General features: G+C 33.3%; 1 protein-coding gene across 1 annotated transcript in view; it reads right to left on the bottom strand.

Annotated features, from left to right (window-relative positions):
* The window catches only part of ATP8A1 (ATPase phospholipid transporting 8A1), a 282,797-nt gene that overhangs the window by 202,602 nt on the left and 66,825 nt on the right, over positions 1-13,370 (bottom strand). Inside the window, 3 exon segments of the mRNA XM_020990843.2 lie at positions 177-304; positions 5,324-5,393; positions 7,961-8,034. Of these exon segments, the coding sequence (XP_020846502.1) occupies positions 177-304; positions 5,324-5,393; positions 7,961-8,034 (272 nt within the window).

Raw genomic sequence — 13,370 nt, 5'->3', positions numbered from 1 at the left:
CTAGACAACGTATTTTCACAACAAAGGAAACTAACATGTCAATATTAAGAACTGACCAAATTTCTAGGTGGAGCTTCACATATGTAACACAATCCAGTGGGAATATGCTTAGGTTTTTTTTTTAAGCTGTAATTTATTTTGTACAGTAAAAAGTAATGAATTTAGATCATACATACCCATGTCCATCAAGCCTAATATTGCCAACAAAATCATAAAGATGCCGATTTGGACTCTCACACTCAATTCTGCCAGAAATTCTCATTAAACTGTCAATATCCTTAATCTCTGATGTTGCTGGCAAACCCTGTTTTTACAAAGAAAGAAAAATTCATCATATTCTGACCATATTAATTGACTCATACAAATAACACTCAGGACTTATCCCAATCTTTCAAGAGGACAAAAAGTCAAGACTTTTTCTTCAACTTCCTTCTGAACCAAGTCAAAGTATTGATTGGGAGGAATACTCAACCCCCCTTCAACTATGACATCATTTTTAAAAGGGGAAGTATAAGGTAGAAATCGTGAGAGAATACAGAGTTGCAGTATCTAGGATGACACAGAAGTGAGAAGGTAGGGTATAAGTATGATAATTCTCTCTCCAGGGTTAAGTTCTAGAAGAAAGTGGGCATGTTCTCTCAGACTGATTAGGAATGAATTTTGCTCCCAAATTGCCACTGTACTTTCTGCTCCCACAAACAACTTCAGCTAACTTCTCTCTTTATTTTTCCCTCTCTCTACCAATTTGAACCCAGGTGTTTTGTGCTGTTCTAGTTTCATTAAATCATTAACATCCAAGTTATAAATTTCACAGCTCACACAGCCCCCAGGGAACTAATTATCTGCAACAGTATTTCAACTGTACTTCCCATCTCCAAACCTGCACCATCACAATTTCCAGATGTTTTACATGCAGGGGGCCAGTGGAGTCTCTCAGAGAGGAGGAATACTATAAGTTAGAAAATGAAGAAAATGAAAACTTTCTGAACTTAGTGAATTATTTTATTGCATCTTTGGAAATAATCATCCATGTATTTGTTCATCTTAACTTCTTGTGGTTATTTAATACAAAGGAACTAACTTATGTCATTTCAATACCAGTATATTTTCACTGACCATGTGCCACACATGTAATAACACAATAACATGTAATAACACTAATGTGCAGTTAAGAGATATCATATGTAAAGCACTTTTTAAACTTTAACAACTATAAAATGATGATGATTGACTATTTAAATATATTCTGGTATTTTAATAGCAGGAGAATTCTTGTGGAAATGGAGTCATTTGTTTGTGTAAGGAAAAATGTGACTAAATTATAATTAAGATGTGAACATTGTCATATGCCAAAATTCTACTTCCTACCTAAAACTTTGGAGGTAAATTAATTCTATTAGCTCTTCAACTAATTCATACACAACTAAATTAAAACCCTAGGGAATGAATTTCCTGAAATTGTAATTATTCCCTTTATTTCTCTCTGTCTTTCTCTCTCTCTCTCTCTCTCTCTCTCACACACACACACACACACATGCAATATCTGTCCCTTCTCTACTTTTTCAGTCTCCAACCTTGGAGTTATCTATCACTACCATAAACTTATACTATTCTAGATGCAAGCTCCACAAATATCCTACTCCTTGGCAAGGCTATAATCTCCATCTAGTCCTTGATTTCCTCCTCTTTTACCTTCTTTGGGACCTTTCTCCATTCTCAAACATCTTCAACCCATCAGTCTCTATTGGTTCCTTCCTATTTGAATTTTCTAAAATGGTGAATTCCTAAAACTCTCATCAGAAGTTGTTCACTTCCCTACTAACTCATTCTGAGGTATGGTCCACTGTTTACCAGCCACAGATCTCTCTCTACTTTCCTTTTATGTATTATCTTCCCCCATTATAATGTAAGCTTCTTGAGAGTAGAGACCATTTTGTTCTTGTATCCTCAAAACTTAGCAAAATGACTGATACAGCAAGTAGTTAAAGAAGTAATGAATTATCTATCTCTTCTTTTGACCCTCTATATTAAACTACCATTTGGTGCCTTTCTTTAACTGTCAAACTTCTTGGGAAAAAAAAAACCACCCAACAGAACAGTTCTTAAAGCTTCTATTTTCTCATTCCCCATTTACTAAACAACCCCCTTACCATCTGGTTTTTACACTTACCATTTTACTGATATTTTTCCTTAAAGGTCACCAATGATGTTATTGCTAAATCCAAAGGCCTTTCCTCCATCTTCAATCTTCCCATAGATTTGGATGTCTAGACACTACATTCTCATGGGTCTCCTACTTCTTCAACTGTACTTTAATTGTCTTTAGCTCCTCTTCCTCATCCCTCAATATCATTATGTCCTTGGCCCCTTTTTGTCTCTTCTGCAGTCACAAACTGTTACAAATCAAGTTTATTTTCTTTTCCTGAAAGCCTGGTCCCTTACTGGCTTTTCCATTTTTATGGGTGGCACCACCATTCATCCAGTTACCCTTATGTGAAACCAGTATGCTATCTTCCACTCCATTCTCCATCATTCAGCAATGTCTTCCCTCTCTACAAGTCATTAGGTCTTGTCCGTTGTACCTCCAAACCTTTTTCAGAACTGGCCTCCTGTCTCTTCTCTCTCTGCAACCATTCTAGCACAAAATTTCATTATCACCTGTTTGGATTATTTTAATATCCATCCCTCCTAGACTCATCCCTACATAATTAAATCTTCATATCATTTGGAGAGTAAACTTCTTTATTCAAAGATATGACCATATCATTCTTCCATTCAAAATCCTTTATTGTCTCCCTATCACCTACCAAATAAAATTTTTAACTCCTTAGCCAACTGTCATTCAGGGTCATTTACAATTTGATAACACTTTACTTTTTCACTTTTACTTCATGTCACTCCACCATGTACCTATCAAACTAATTCTTAGGATAAAGCTCATCTTATATCTTACCTTTGTGCCTTTATTTATATTGTTTCCTATGCCAAGAAAGCTGTTCATTGTCCTTCCTGGATTCTTCACTTGTTAAGATTCTAACCAATTATTAAGATCCAAATTCAATTTTCAAATCACCTGTGAATCATTGCCTAATTTAAGGAATCACAGAATATAAGCTAGAAGGCACTTTAGAAACCATCTAGTAGGGGCAGCTAGGTGACAGGATAGAGCACCAGCCCTGAAGTCAGGAGTACCTGAGTTCAAACCCAGCCTCAGGCCAAATACTTGACACTTACGAGGTGCATGACCCCGGGCAAGTCACTTAACCCCAAATGCCGAAAAAAAAAATCTAGTCCATCCTTTTTAACCAAAAGGAATCACCTTTATAGCATGACAAATAGCCATCCACTCTATGAAGAATTCCAATGGGAGGAAACCTACAATTTCTCAAAGCTACCCATTCTTCTTTTGGATATGTCTGTTATGAAGGTTTTTTTTTCCCCTGATACTATATTATATTTGCCTCTCCAATTTCTATTCACTACTCCTGGTGATACTTTCTGGGGTCAAATGGATAAAGTCTAATTAATCTTTCCCATGAAAACTTTTTAAATATTTGAATATGAGTATCATGTCCTTCCCGTTCCTTAGTCTTATCTTGTCTTCTCTTCTTTAAACATTCCCAATTAATCCCTTCAACTAATCCCTACATGATAAGTACTTAAGGCCGTTCACCTGGTTGCCTTCCTTTGGATACTCTCCAGTCTAGTAATCAATAAGCATTTTATTAAATGCCTATTATGTGGCCCACCATGAATATCCTTTTTAAACCAAAGTACTCAAAGCTGAACCAAATAATCAAAATGTGGTCTGAGTAGGGCAGAGCATAGAGGGATGATTACCTCCTTATCCCAAAAGCTAGTGACTGTCTTCATGCAATCCAAGACTGCATTAATCTTTATATTTTGACTACCTCATCACACTGTTGATATTGATGTGGTACTCCACTTAAATCCCCAGAGATTTTTCAGATAAACTGATGTCTCACCACATCCACACTCCATTGTATACTTGAGAAGTAGAATTTTTGAACCCAAATACAAAACTTTGTATTTATACCTACTGAATTTCATTGCATAAGATTCATTGCAGTGCTCTAGATCTCTAGGTTTTTAAACTTTGGCAGTCAAGCCAAGTCTATGGCCCCTATCTCAGAATAATATGAACATTATATATTTAAATGCATATGATCCAATATAGAGGATTAAAAAGGAAATGAATTATATTGAAAGATGTAATTTTTTTCCTATCCAAATTTTTATAACCCCCAGGTCAAGAACTTGTTCTAGCCTGACAAGAATGTTTTTTGGATCCTGACTGTCTTATTCAGTATGCTAGATTTCTCTGCTCATTAATCATTTCCCCCACTCTCACAGTAACATATAGCAAGTGCTTAGTTTCTTCCTGTATTATGTATTTATCATATTTCATTGTGTATTATGATCATGTGTGTATATATTTTACATACACCAATATAGGTACATGCTATCTTCTCCACTGAATTGAACTTCTGGAGGGGCTTACAACACGCTTGGACCTTTGCTTAGATCACCTGATGTTCAATGAATGCCAGTGGAGTATAAGAACTGTCCCATCTGTGATCTCTTGATCTTGCCATATGACCAGCCCACCTGCTTATTCATTCATGTATCTCAGATGATATCCACTGAACTACTTCTTTTATGCAATTCTTCACTGGCATGTACTGCATGCAGCCTGCTCATGCCTAGGATGACTTCAACCTTTAATTCTTTAAAGACTTTGGCAATTCCATATAGGCAACCATACAATATCACTAAAAGAATATTGTTGTTAGCCAATTGGCTAAGATATGAAATTGTAATTTCTAAGATATTTTTAGTATTTTTCTTAGGAGTAAACTACTGTTCAAGCCAGTAAAACTAATTTTGGCAAACGACCAACATTCTCTCAAAAGTATGTAAAAATCTCTGTGCATAACTTATTTGTCTCCATATGTACAGGACAGGAACTCTTTGTGGCTTTTTCTTTTTATCCTCAGTGCTTACCAAAGTGCTAGGCACATAATAAGTACTTATGGTGTCTGATTGATGTGTCCTCTCTCTCTTCTGGGCCTCACCAACACACAGAAGCACACACACAAACACCTCAGACCATAAGCTCTGTGACAGTAGAGACCCAGCCTAATTTAATCTTAGCATCTCCTCCATCAATTAGCATAGTATTTGGCACATACATAGTTAGGTGTTTAATGAGTATTTAAATTGAAGAGACACGGAAAAAATAAATTTTTAACATCACTTGATAGAACTACAATTGATGTGAAAAAAATAAACAAGATTTTACCTGTCGTATTTTCAGGTTAGTTTCACCATCTAAGTTGGATGTTTCAATGTAACACATGGCCTGGGGCTCACTGTTATTTAAAATTAAAAATCACAAAGATTTAGCCAAAAAAAAATCACAAGACCAATAATCAATTACATGATGCACAATCTCACAAAGTCTCAAATCTTATCTTCCCTCTAGGATACAGCAGTTAAATATAAAAATTCCCTTTTACATATACGAGCTCAATTTGAATAGCAAGCCTCAGATTCAGGGTCTGTCTATACATGAGAAACTAATGGACTAGAGTTTTTTTCTATTTAATAAGCATTTTGGCCGCAGTAATCAGTATTTATCTTAAAGATGTCCTAACCAAATGGATTTATCTATCATACCAATTTGCTCACGATGTATAGGCTCAGCACAAACATTAATATATAAGGAGGGACCTAACTCTGTGTCAAAGTTTGTGGTTAATTAAGAATATCATGTTTCATTCATGTTCACAGCTTGAATTCTCAATGATTGCAGAAATTGATTAGAACATTCTAGATTGTTTCCCTTATTCTTTTAAAACACTTTCTAAGTGATGAAGAAAATCCACTAATACCCAAATAACTGTCTCCAAAAAAAATCAACTTAGGTCAAATGAATGAACACTGTTCTCAGTAAAAGTGGGCATATATATACTTGCTGTCTTGTTACTTCTGCCATTTTGTAAAGTTTATTTTTTTTTACCCTGGAAAAAATCTCATTTTCAGAGATTGGGGATGGGAGGAAGGATAGGGAGCTAAAATTAGTTTTGTATTAAATTTATTTTTGTATATGATTAGTTTCTCTGTAATATACACAAACCTAGAAAATCTACTTATTCATGCCCACAACTGAAAAAAGGAAGCATTCAAAAAATCACATTGATCTATTTAACACTTGGTTAGGAAATTAGCTTGATTTTCCATTTATCTTCAATAAACAAGTTTTAGTTAGCAAATGTACTAAAATTCTATCAAAACTAGATGAACTATTGCTTCCCTGTGTTAAACAGCTTCCAGAAAGAAATTAATATACAGTTAACTAGATAGTCTGGTAAGTTAGACATATGTGGAATGCCCTCATCAATTTCCAATTTAATAAATAAGTTACACTAAGAATCTATAATGTAAATTTAACTTTTTTATGTCCTCAAGATATGAATCAAAATTGTGTCAATCAAATGTCGCAAAGACATATTTCATATAGAAATTTTGAAAGACAACTAAATAATTTCACATTCTTTTAAATTCATAAATGTGCCTACTTATCTTCCACAGGAAAGAGCTTTAATTGTGTATATACTTTCACTTTACCAATTTATTTTTTATCACCATCACAATGGTAATTTAGTTTTTTAGTAACTATTGGTTAATTTGTTACTTCATTACATGTTCATTAAAGAAATCACAAACACAGATTAATAATATGGAAGAATGGAAAGACACCAAATGTTAAATTGAGCAACATGGATGCCATATTGTTGCAGGAAAGCATGAACATTTTCCTGATTGCCCAAAGCCACCCTGACATTCAAATGAGAAGACCCTTCTAATACTATTTTGATTTCTCTCTCTCCTCCCTCACATATATATATTCTCTCTCTCTCTCTCTCTCTCTCTCTCTCTCTCTCTCTCTCAAAAATAACCATTTCTTTCAAGGAAATTAAGCAGACAACTTTTGTTTGAACTAGATCAAATCAAATGCACACTCAAAATACAAAACATTTTCATTAATAACTGAAGACAGCCCATTACCAAGGCAGTTTTCAAAAGGCAGCACTTAGAAAAGGCAGCAAAGACATTTCAGATAAAGAATCATGCTAGATAATAAATATTTTAGCAAATTATGAGGACATCCAGAACACAGACTACAGTCAGAGAGGCAAAGCAGGCTTTGTGATTAGTAAGTGGAAAAATGAAACAAGATGCAATCACAGGACAGACACTAGGATACAGCTGAAATATATCACAGGAACGTGCACTTTGTCACTAAGAATGTGTTGATAATAATTCCAATGCATGCAGTACAAAATGTACAACACTTAGTTTTGTGCAGGGGGTCCTCTACAAATCCCATAAAACCCTAAATCTCAGAGTAATTACTTTAGGAATAATTTGTCAAAAATTTCAAGCAGTAAAAAATAAAGAGGCATTTATTTCTTCTAAAAGAAAAGTTGAAAAGCAAAATGCAAACTTTTATTATACTTTCCCAATAACAGTTTCTTTCATTGAAAATTTATTTAGCTAAATGTCATTTGAGTCAATAATCCTAAAGATGCAAGAATAAAATTTTGGTGTTTGTTCTTAAATATAGACATATACTAATACTTTATATAAAATTAAAATAAACAAATCCCAAATCTACTTTTGCTGTTGTGCTTGAGACTCCTATTGAATCCGATAGGAGTTTGATATGCACAATCAAGGGTCAAAAAGTGACCAGCCAGCTTCAATTATATTCTTTAAATGCCTTTAGAACATCTGCAAAGTGCCCATTTCTAAGAAAAGCAATTTTTTTTGTGTGTTTCAGAGTGACACATTGCCCAATAACATTGGGCCAGACTCTTCTAATTTGGTATGAGGACCCACATACACATTTCCTATGCAACTTGTTCATTCTAACCTTGAAGAAAGACTGATGAGATCTGCTGGGAGGTGTTCCCCATTGGTCACTCTCACTATTTCCCCTACTGCCACCTACACATCCCAGTTTGAAATTATTAGAACAGAAAAAAAATGAGTAACAGGAAAAAAAACATAAATGGACAAAAGAGACAGAAAATTTGAAATTATTATATAAAACAATATATGTTAATAAAAATGTCTAAAGGCAAATTTTTCAAAATCTATTTTAATCAGGTCCAAAAGGACTAGGACAGCTTTCAAAAAATTGCTCAGTTGTATAATTTATTTCCAAATCTAGTTCTCAGTTTTAATAAATAATCATGTTTATAAATTCTTATTCCCTCTTGTTAATATCCTCCAGCAAACAAAACTATGGCTTCTGACAGTTATTTTATTAAAAAGTCTCTCTCTCTCTCTCTTTTTTAAAGCTTGAAAACATTTTTTAAAAAAGAAAGTGTGCATTTTTATGCTATCTATTCAACAAATATTCATTCAAAACATTTTCCTAAAAATAATTTTTAATGTCTTTAAACAGAGTTCAACATTAGAAATTAATTACCTAACTACCATGTTAACATCAAAGTTATATCACAGACTTTGAGAAGGTAGAAAGTCAGAAATATAATGGCTTTTTTACCCCAACTGCCACAATCAGTTCCAGCTAAATGCACTGGGCAAAATGACTTAGGGAAATAACTCTATGGACCAATGAATCAATTTTCAAATAAATGCAATACGAAAGCCAAGCCAAGAGCCTGCTCCAACTAGCAATACAGCTAACTGTCCATTGCTGCTGGAGCTTCCTTCTCATGGATTTGAGTAACTAAAAAAGAGTATTGCTAACCAAAAAGGCATTTATCAGATATTTATGAAATATCACTGCTCATCAATATAATGTGAAAACCAACATCAGCATATTCTTCTATTTAAAAGTAAAGACTGCTGTGGTATGATTTCTAGCTCTCATTATTAAAAACAAAAATGCAACCTAACAAAACTCTCACAAAAGTCTCACAGAAGAGATACCGTATAAAAATATGTAAGTCTTAGCTAAAAAATCTGGAATACAAAATACCTTAAATGCTAAAATATAACATCATCATCATCATTATAAGTGTTTGTCCGCACTTATTTTTTAAAATAATGTGCTACAGTGAGGAGGTCAATGGATCAAATAGTAGGTGGGCAGGTAGGCACTATAATTCCTACTCTCTCAGTAACTATATTGTTACATTGGCCAAATCAGTTAAATTTCTCATGTTTTAAGGTTCTTTCTTTTTGAAACAGTGGTGATAATACCTGCTTTATGTACCTTGAAGGTTGCTACAAACAAAATAAGATAATATATGAAAAACTTTCTGAAAAAACAAAAGATTCTACAAATATAAGGTGATATTGTTATCAGTATCACCCTAACAAATTTGTGTCTTGCACTAGTTAATGAATAGCAATTTTCATTACTTGAGCTAATTATATAAAAATAATTAATAACAGGAGGAAAGTCAAATATTTCTAATTCTCCAATAATGCTCCTTTGATTATAGTAAAAGAGAAAGAAACTCCTAACAACAAAAACAATGAACTCTAGAATTATCAGGAGACAAAAGAAAATTGTTTTTTAAAGTTCATAAAAACAAATCTTTAACATGATTTACAATTCAATAATTATATTGTGTTGTCTGTAAGATAGATGGATAGAGTCTCAGGTAGCCTGAAGACAAGTGTACACTATTAAAAAAAAGAACAAATGAAGAACCCATTTTACTACCCTGTTTCAAAACAAGCATAAAAAAACAACATAGCATTCAAAATTAATTTAACAAAAGTTAAACAGTTAATAAGTTAAAACAATAAGTCATTCATTTTTGTCATCACCATGCTTGGGTGAAAAGACTTTTGGTTTTATCACAGTATAGGGAATTCCTAGTCCTTGTATAACTTGCAGTCTTAGCAAGATACTCGGGGTACCAAAAGTACTGAAAGATTAAGTGACTTGCTCCTGGTCATACAGCCAATATATGGAAAAGGCAGGGCTTGAACCCAGGTATTTCTGGTTTGGGGATATTGGCTACTTAGTATGTCTACAAAAACTGTGTAATTTTTCAGAAACTACTTAAAATAACTGCATGACATTGTTATGATATAGACCATTCTTGAGGCAAGACATCATTTTCGAAATAGATTAAGAGTTAAGAAATAAAACTTCTTTCCTTTGAGATACAAACTTAATGCAAACCATTTTCTTAAATTCTCAAAACAATACTGAAATTATTCATGAACAGTTCATCCAGTCAGAGGATAGATGAACTGTTCACAGATCTGCTTCTGTAAATGTTTTGAAAAAATTTTATCAGCACAATTATTTTTCATTAACTCATCACAAATCCAATCACTCTAAGTAATGACCTGATAAAATAGATTTTGAAAAAAGTGCACTTTCCACATTACACATGTGGATTTTATAAATAAAACTGTCCAAGGAAATGATGATAAACAACCTCTAAAATGTTTAATTATTTAAAAATTAATTATTATGTTTCACTTTATGGCTTTTATATACAAAATCATTTAGTTTATATTGTATAAAGTTTATATTATATAAAGAATAAAATCATCTGATATTTGGAATTACAATTGTAATACATGGACATCTTAAACAAATGACAAAATAATACAAAATTATTTTGATTCACTTTTCTGACATGAAGAGCACAGAAGAAAAATAATGCATTTTCAGTGTGTATGTGGGAATAAACCATTTCAAATGATAATACTACAAAACAGAAAAATATAGGTTGTACTTTTTCCTGTACCATCCCACTATAGACATCAAAAAAATGTAAAAAAAAAACCCACATGAATATGCCATTAAGGAACTGATTAAGAATAAATAAAAACTCAGGCTATGATTAAAATAGCACAATCCATGTATTACCTAAAATAAATGATAGGAAAATTGAAAGAGGCTAAAAATACATGCAGAAGTCCTGGGAGTAGCACTGCTCCTAAGGATGCCTTCTATATGTAATTCTAACCTTGAAATTTAAAAGTTTAGAACCTATCATTCATTCTATATGATAAGCAGTAAAATGTTTTGACTTTCCAAACATTTTTGTATATTTAAATTAAAATCATCAAAGAGGTTAAAAATTCTTCTGTTTATTCCTTATTTCCTTGGAGCAATCACAGATTCAATGCAGGGTAGAGAAACCAGCCTCTACACTGTTTGAGCATCAGTAGGTATCTCTACCTTGATGACAGGAGTACAGTGTCAGCAGGTATATACTCTTTGCCTTTTATTATAACTATATCTCCAACATTTACCTGAAAGAAAACTGGGAATTGGTTAATAATCTGTAATTGAGTATAGTTATGAATAAATATCCCATTGAGATTAAGTATATGAAGACGTAAAATCCCTAATAACCACTGAATTTCACAAGATGATGAACAACCATGAACATAAAATGGAAATGACTGAATACTATACACAGGCTGTCACCAAGACAGACAGTCCATTCTTATCACCTTTAGTATGTTTCATCTAATTTTTCTTTAATAGGATGAATTTAGTGATATCTGCTTATTCTCATCATTAATCACCTTGTTGTATCTATCTCAAACTACGAGAAAATTCTAAAATGGAATCTCAAGAATATTCCTTAGGAAAGTCCCAACAAAATTGAAAAGAAGCAGCATTTTATAGGAGCCTCTTCCTAATACAATCAATTTCTGTTTATCTTGGTAGAATAAATAAAGATGTAATGAAGAAAATCCAACTTTGCCTCTTTTCCTATTCCCCTGGGTAAAATAAGTTCCTTAATGGAAGGGAATGTGTCATTTTTCATTGTACATTTCTAGTGCCTCCCATGCAGTAGGCAAATATTTTATGATAATGGGTGCTAACAGTTTCACCAATTTTTTACAAGTAATACATTACATATAACATATATAGACACACACATATAGATAAATATTACATATGTGTGCCCATCTCAAAAGATGAAACGTGACATACTAACGAATAGCTATATTGATGGACACGTCCTTACAGCAGCCCACAGAAGGGCTACTGCTACTGTTCCTATAGTCTTATTGCTTCATACGGGCTAAGAGGAGAGATGAGATATCAAAAGTCATCATTACTCCCTACCTGTAGCTCTCCACTTCAAATTAACTTAATTTTTAGCAATGATTGTGAGAGCATTATCTGCATCCAGACTCAGCCAACAGGTTAACTACAATAGCAGCAAAGTCACTGCTAAATGCTCTGCAGCCAGGAAGGTGCTTTCCTTTTTGTCTCGTTTTGTCTAGGACATTGCTTTGTATACTTGCTTTAGTGAATGTCAAAGGTAATTAAAATTTATATTTATCTAGCCTTAAAGTATTTTCTAAATTTGGTTGTACTGCATTTGGCTATTTACAACTTATTACAAATGGGTAGGACATCATTTTCCTTAGAATTGTCCTCTGTGACTCTTCCTTTAATGAATGGATGCTCAAGAGTGTTCCAAAGGCCTTTCCAGCACCAGAAAGAGGAATTGATGTGGAACTTCCTCTCCACCACCTCCTCATTAGCACTAAAAAGAAAGCCCAGGCAACCTCAGGCAATTATAACAGACTGCAGCTCTTCATGCACTGGGAAGAAGAGGAGTGATTGAGTATAGTTAATGATGAGTAACAGTGATGCAGGAAATCACAGCAAGAAGCACTTATCCTGAAAAAAAGAACAGTTCTCAATAGGAAGCAAGGACTCAAAATACAAACATGTTATCCATTTTGTCTTTAACTTAACACATACAGCAAAGATCCTGTGGCAATAGTAACTACTGGGTTGAGAGTCAAATTAAAACCTTTCTGCTTCAGTTTCTTTATTTATAAGATGGGAGAAAATAAAATATTAGGGGATTATTGTGTTTTAAACATTGAACATTTTAAAAAATAAGTGTACTTTCTTATATTGATGTGGTGGCGATTCTAAATTCTAAAGAAAGTATTTTTTAACTTCTATCTTCCTTTCCTGAAGATTTTAACCAACACAAAGCAATAAGCTCCTTAGTTTGCACTGGATCCCGTCCTCTTTATCTGGTTTTGGAATGCACTTATTTTTACAGAAGTTTTACTCCTTTGGGCCATCTTTTCAGATGGAATTGGCCTAACCATCTAAGAAGAGACAGTGACTTATTATATTTGATTCATATTTTACTCCTAAAATAATTCCTAAAGCAAAGGCAAGCTTAAGTCTTCATACAAAGCAACTGTCAATCATGTGTGGGTATGTTAAAAATTGCCTTCAGCTCAATATTTTTAGTTTTTTTGTTATAATGTCTTTGGGAAATAGCTTAATATCCTTTTATTATTATAAAGGACATGTTTAACAGATCTGATTCAAATTCCTCAAAGTCCTA

The sequence above is a fragment of the Phascolarctos cinereus genome, unplaced genomic scaffold (assembly GCF_003287225.1).
Source record: "Phascolarctos cinereus isolate Bilbo 61053 unplaced genomic scaffold, phaCin_HiC Scaffold_9;HRSCAF=440, whole genome shotgun sequence".
Lineage (NCBI taxonomy): Eukaryota > Metazoa > Chordata > Mammalia > Diprotodontia > Phascolarctidae > Phascolarctos > Phascolarctos cinereus.
This window is presented reverse-complemented; position numbering and strand designations above follow the sequence as displayed.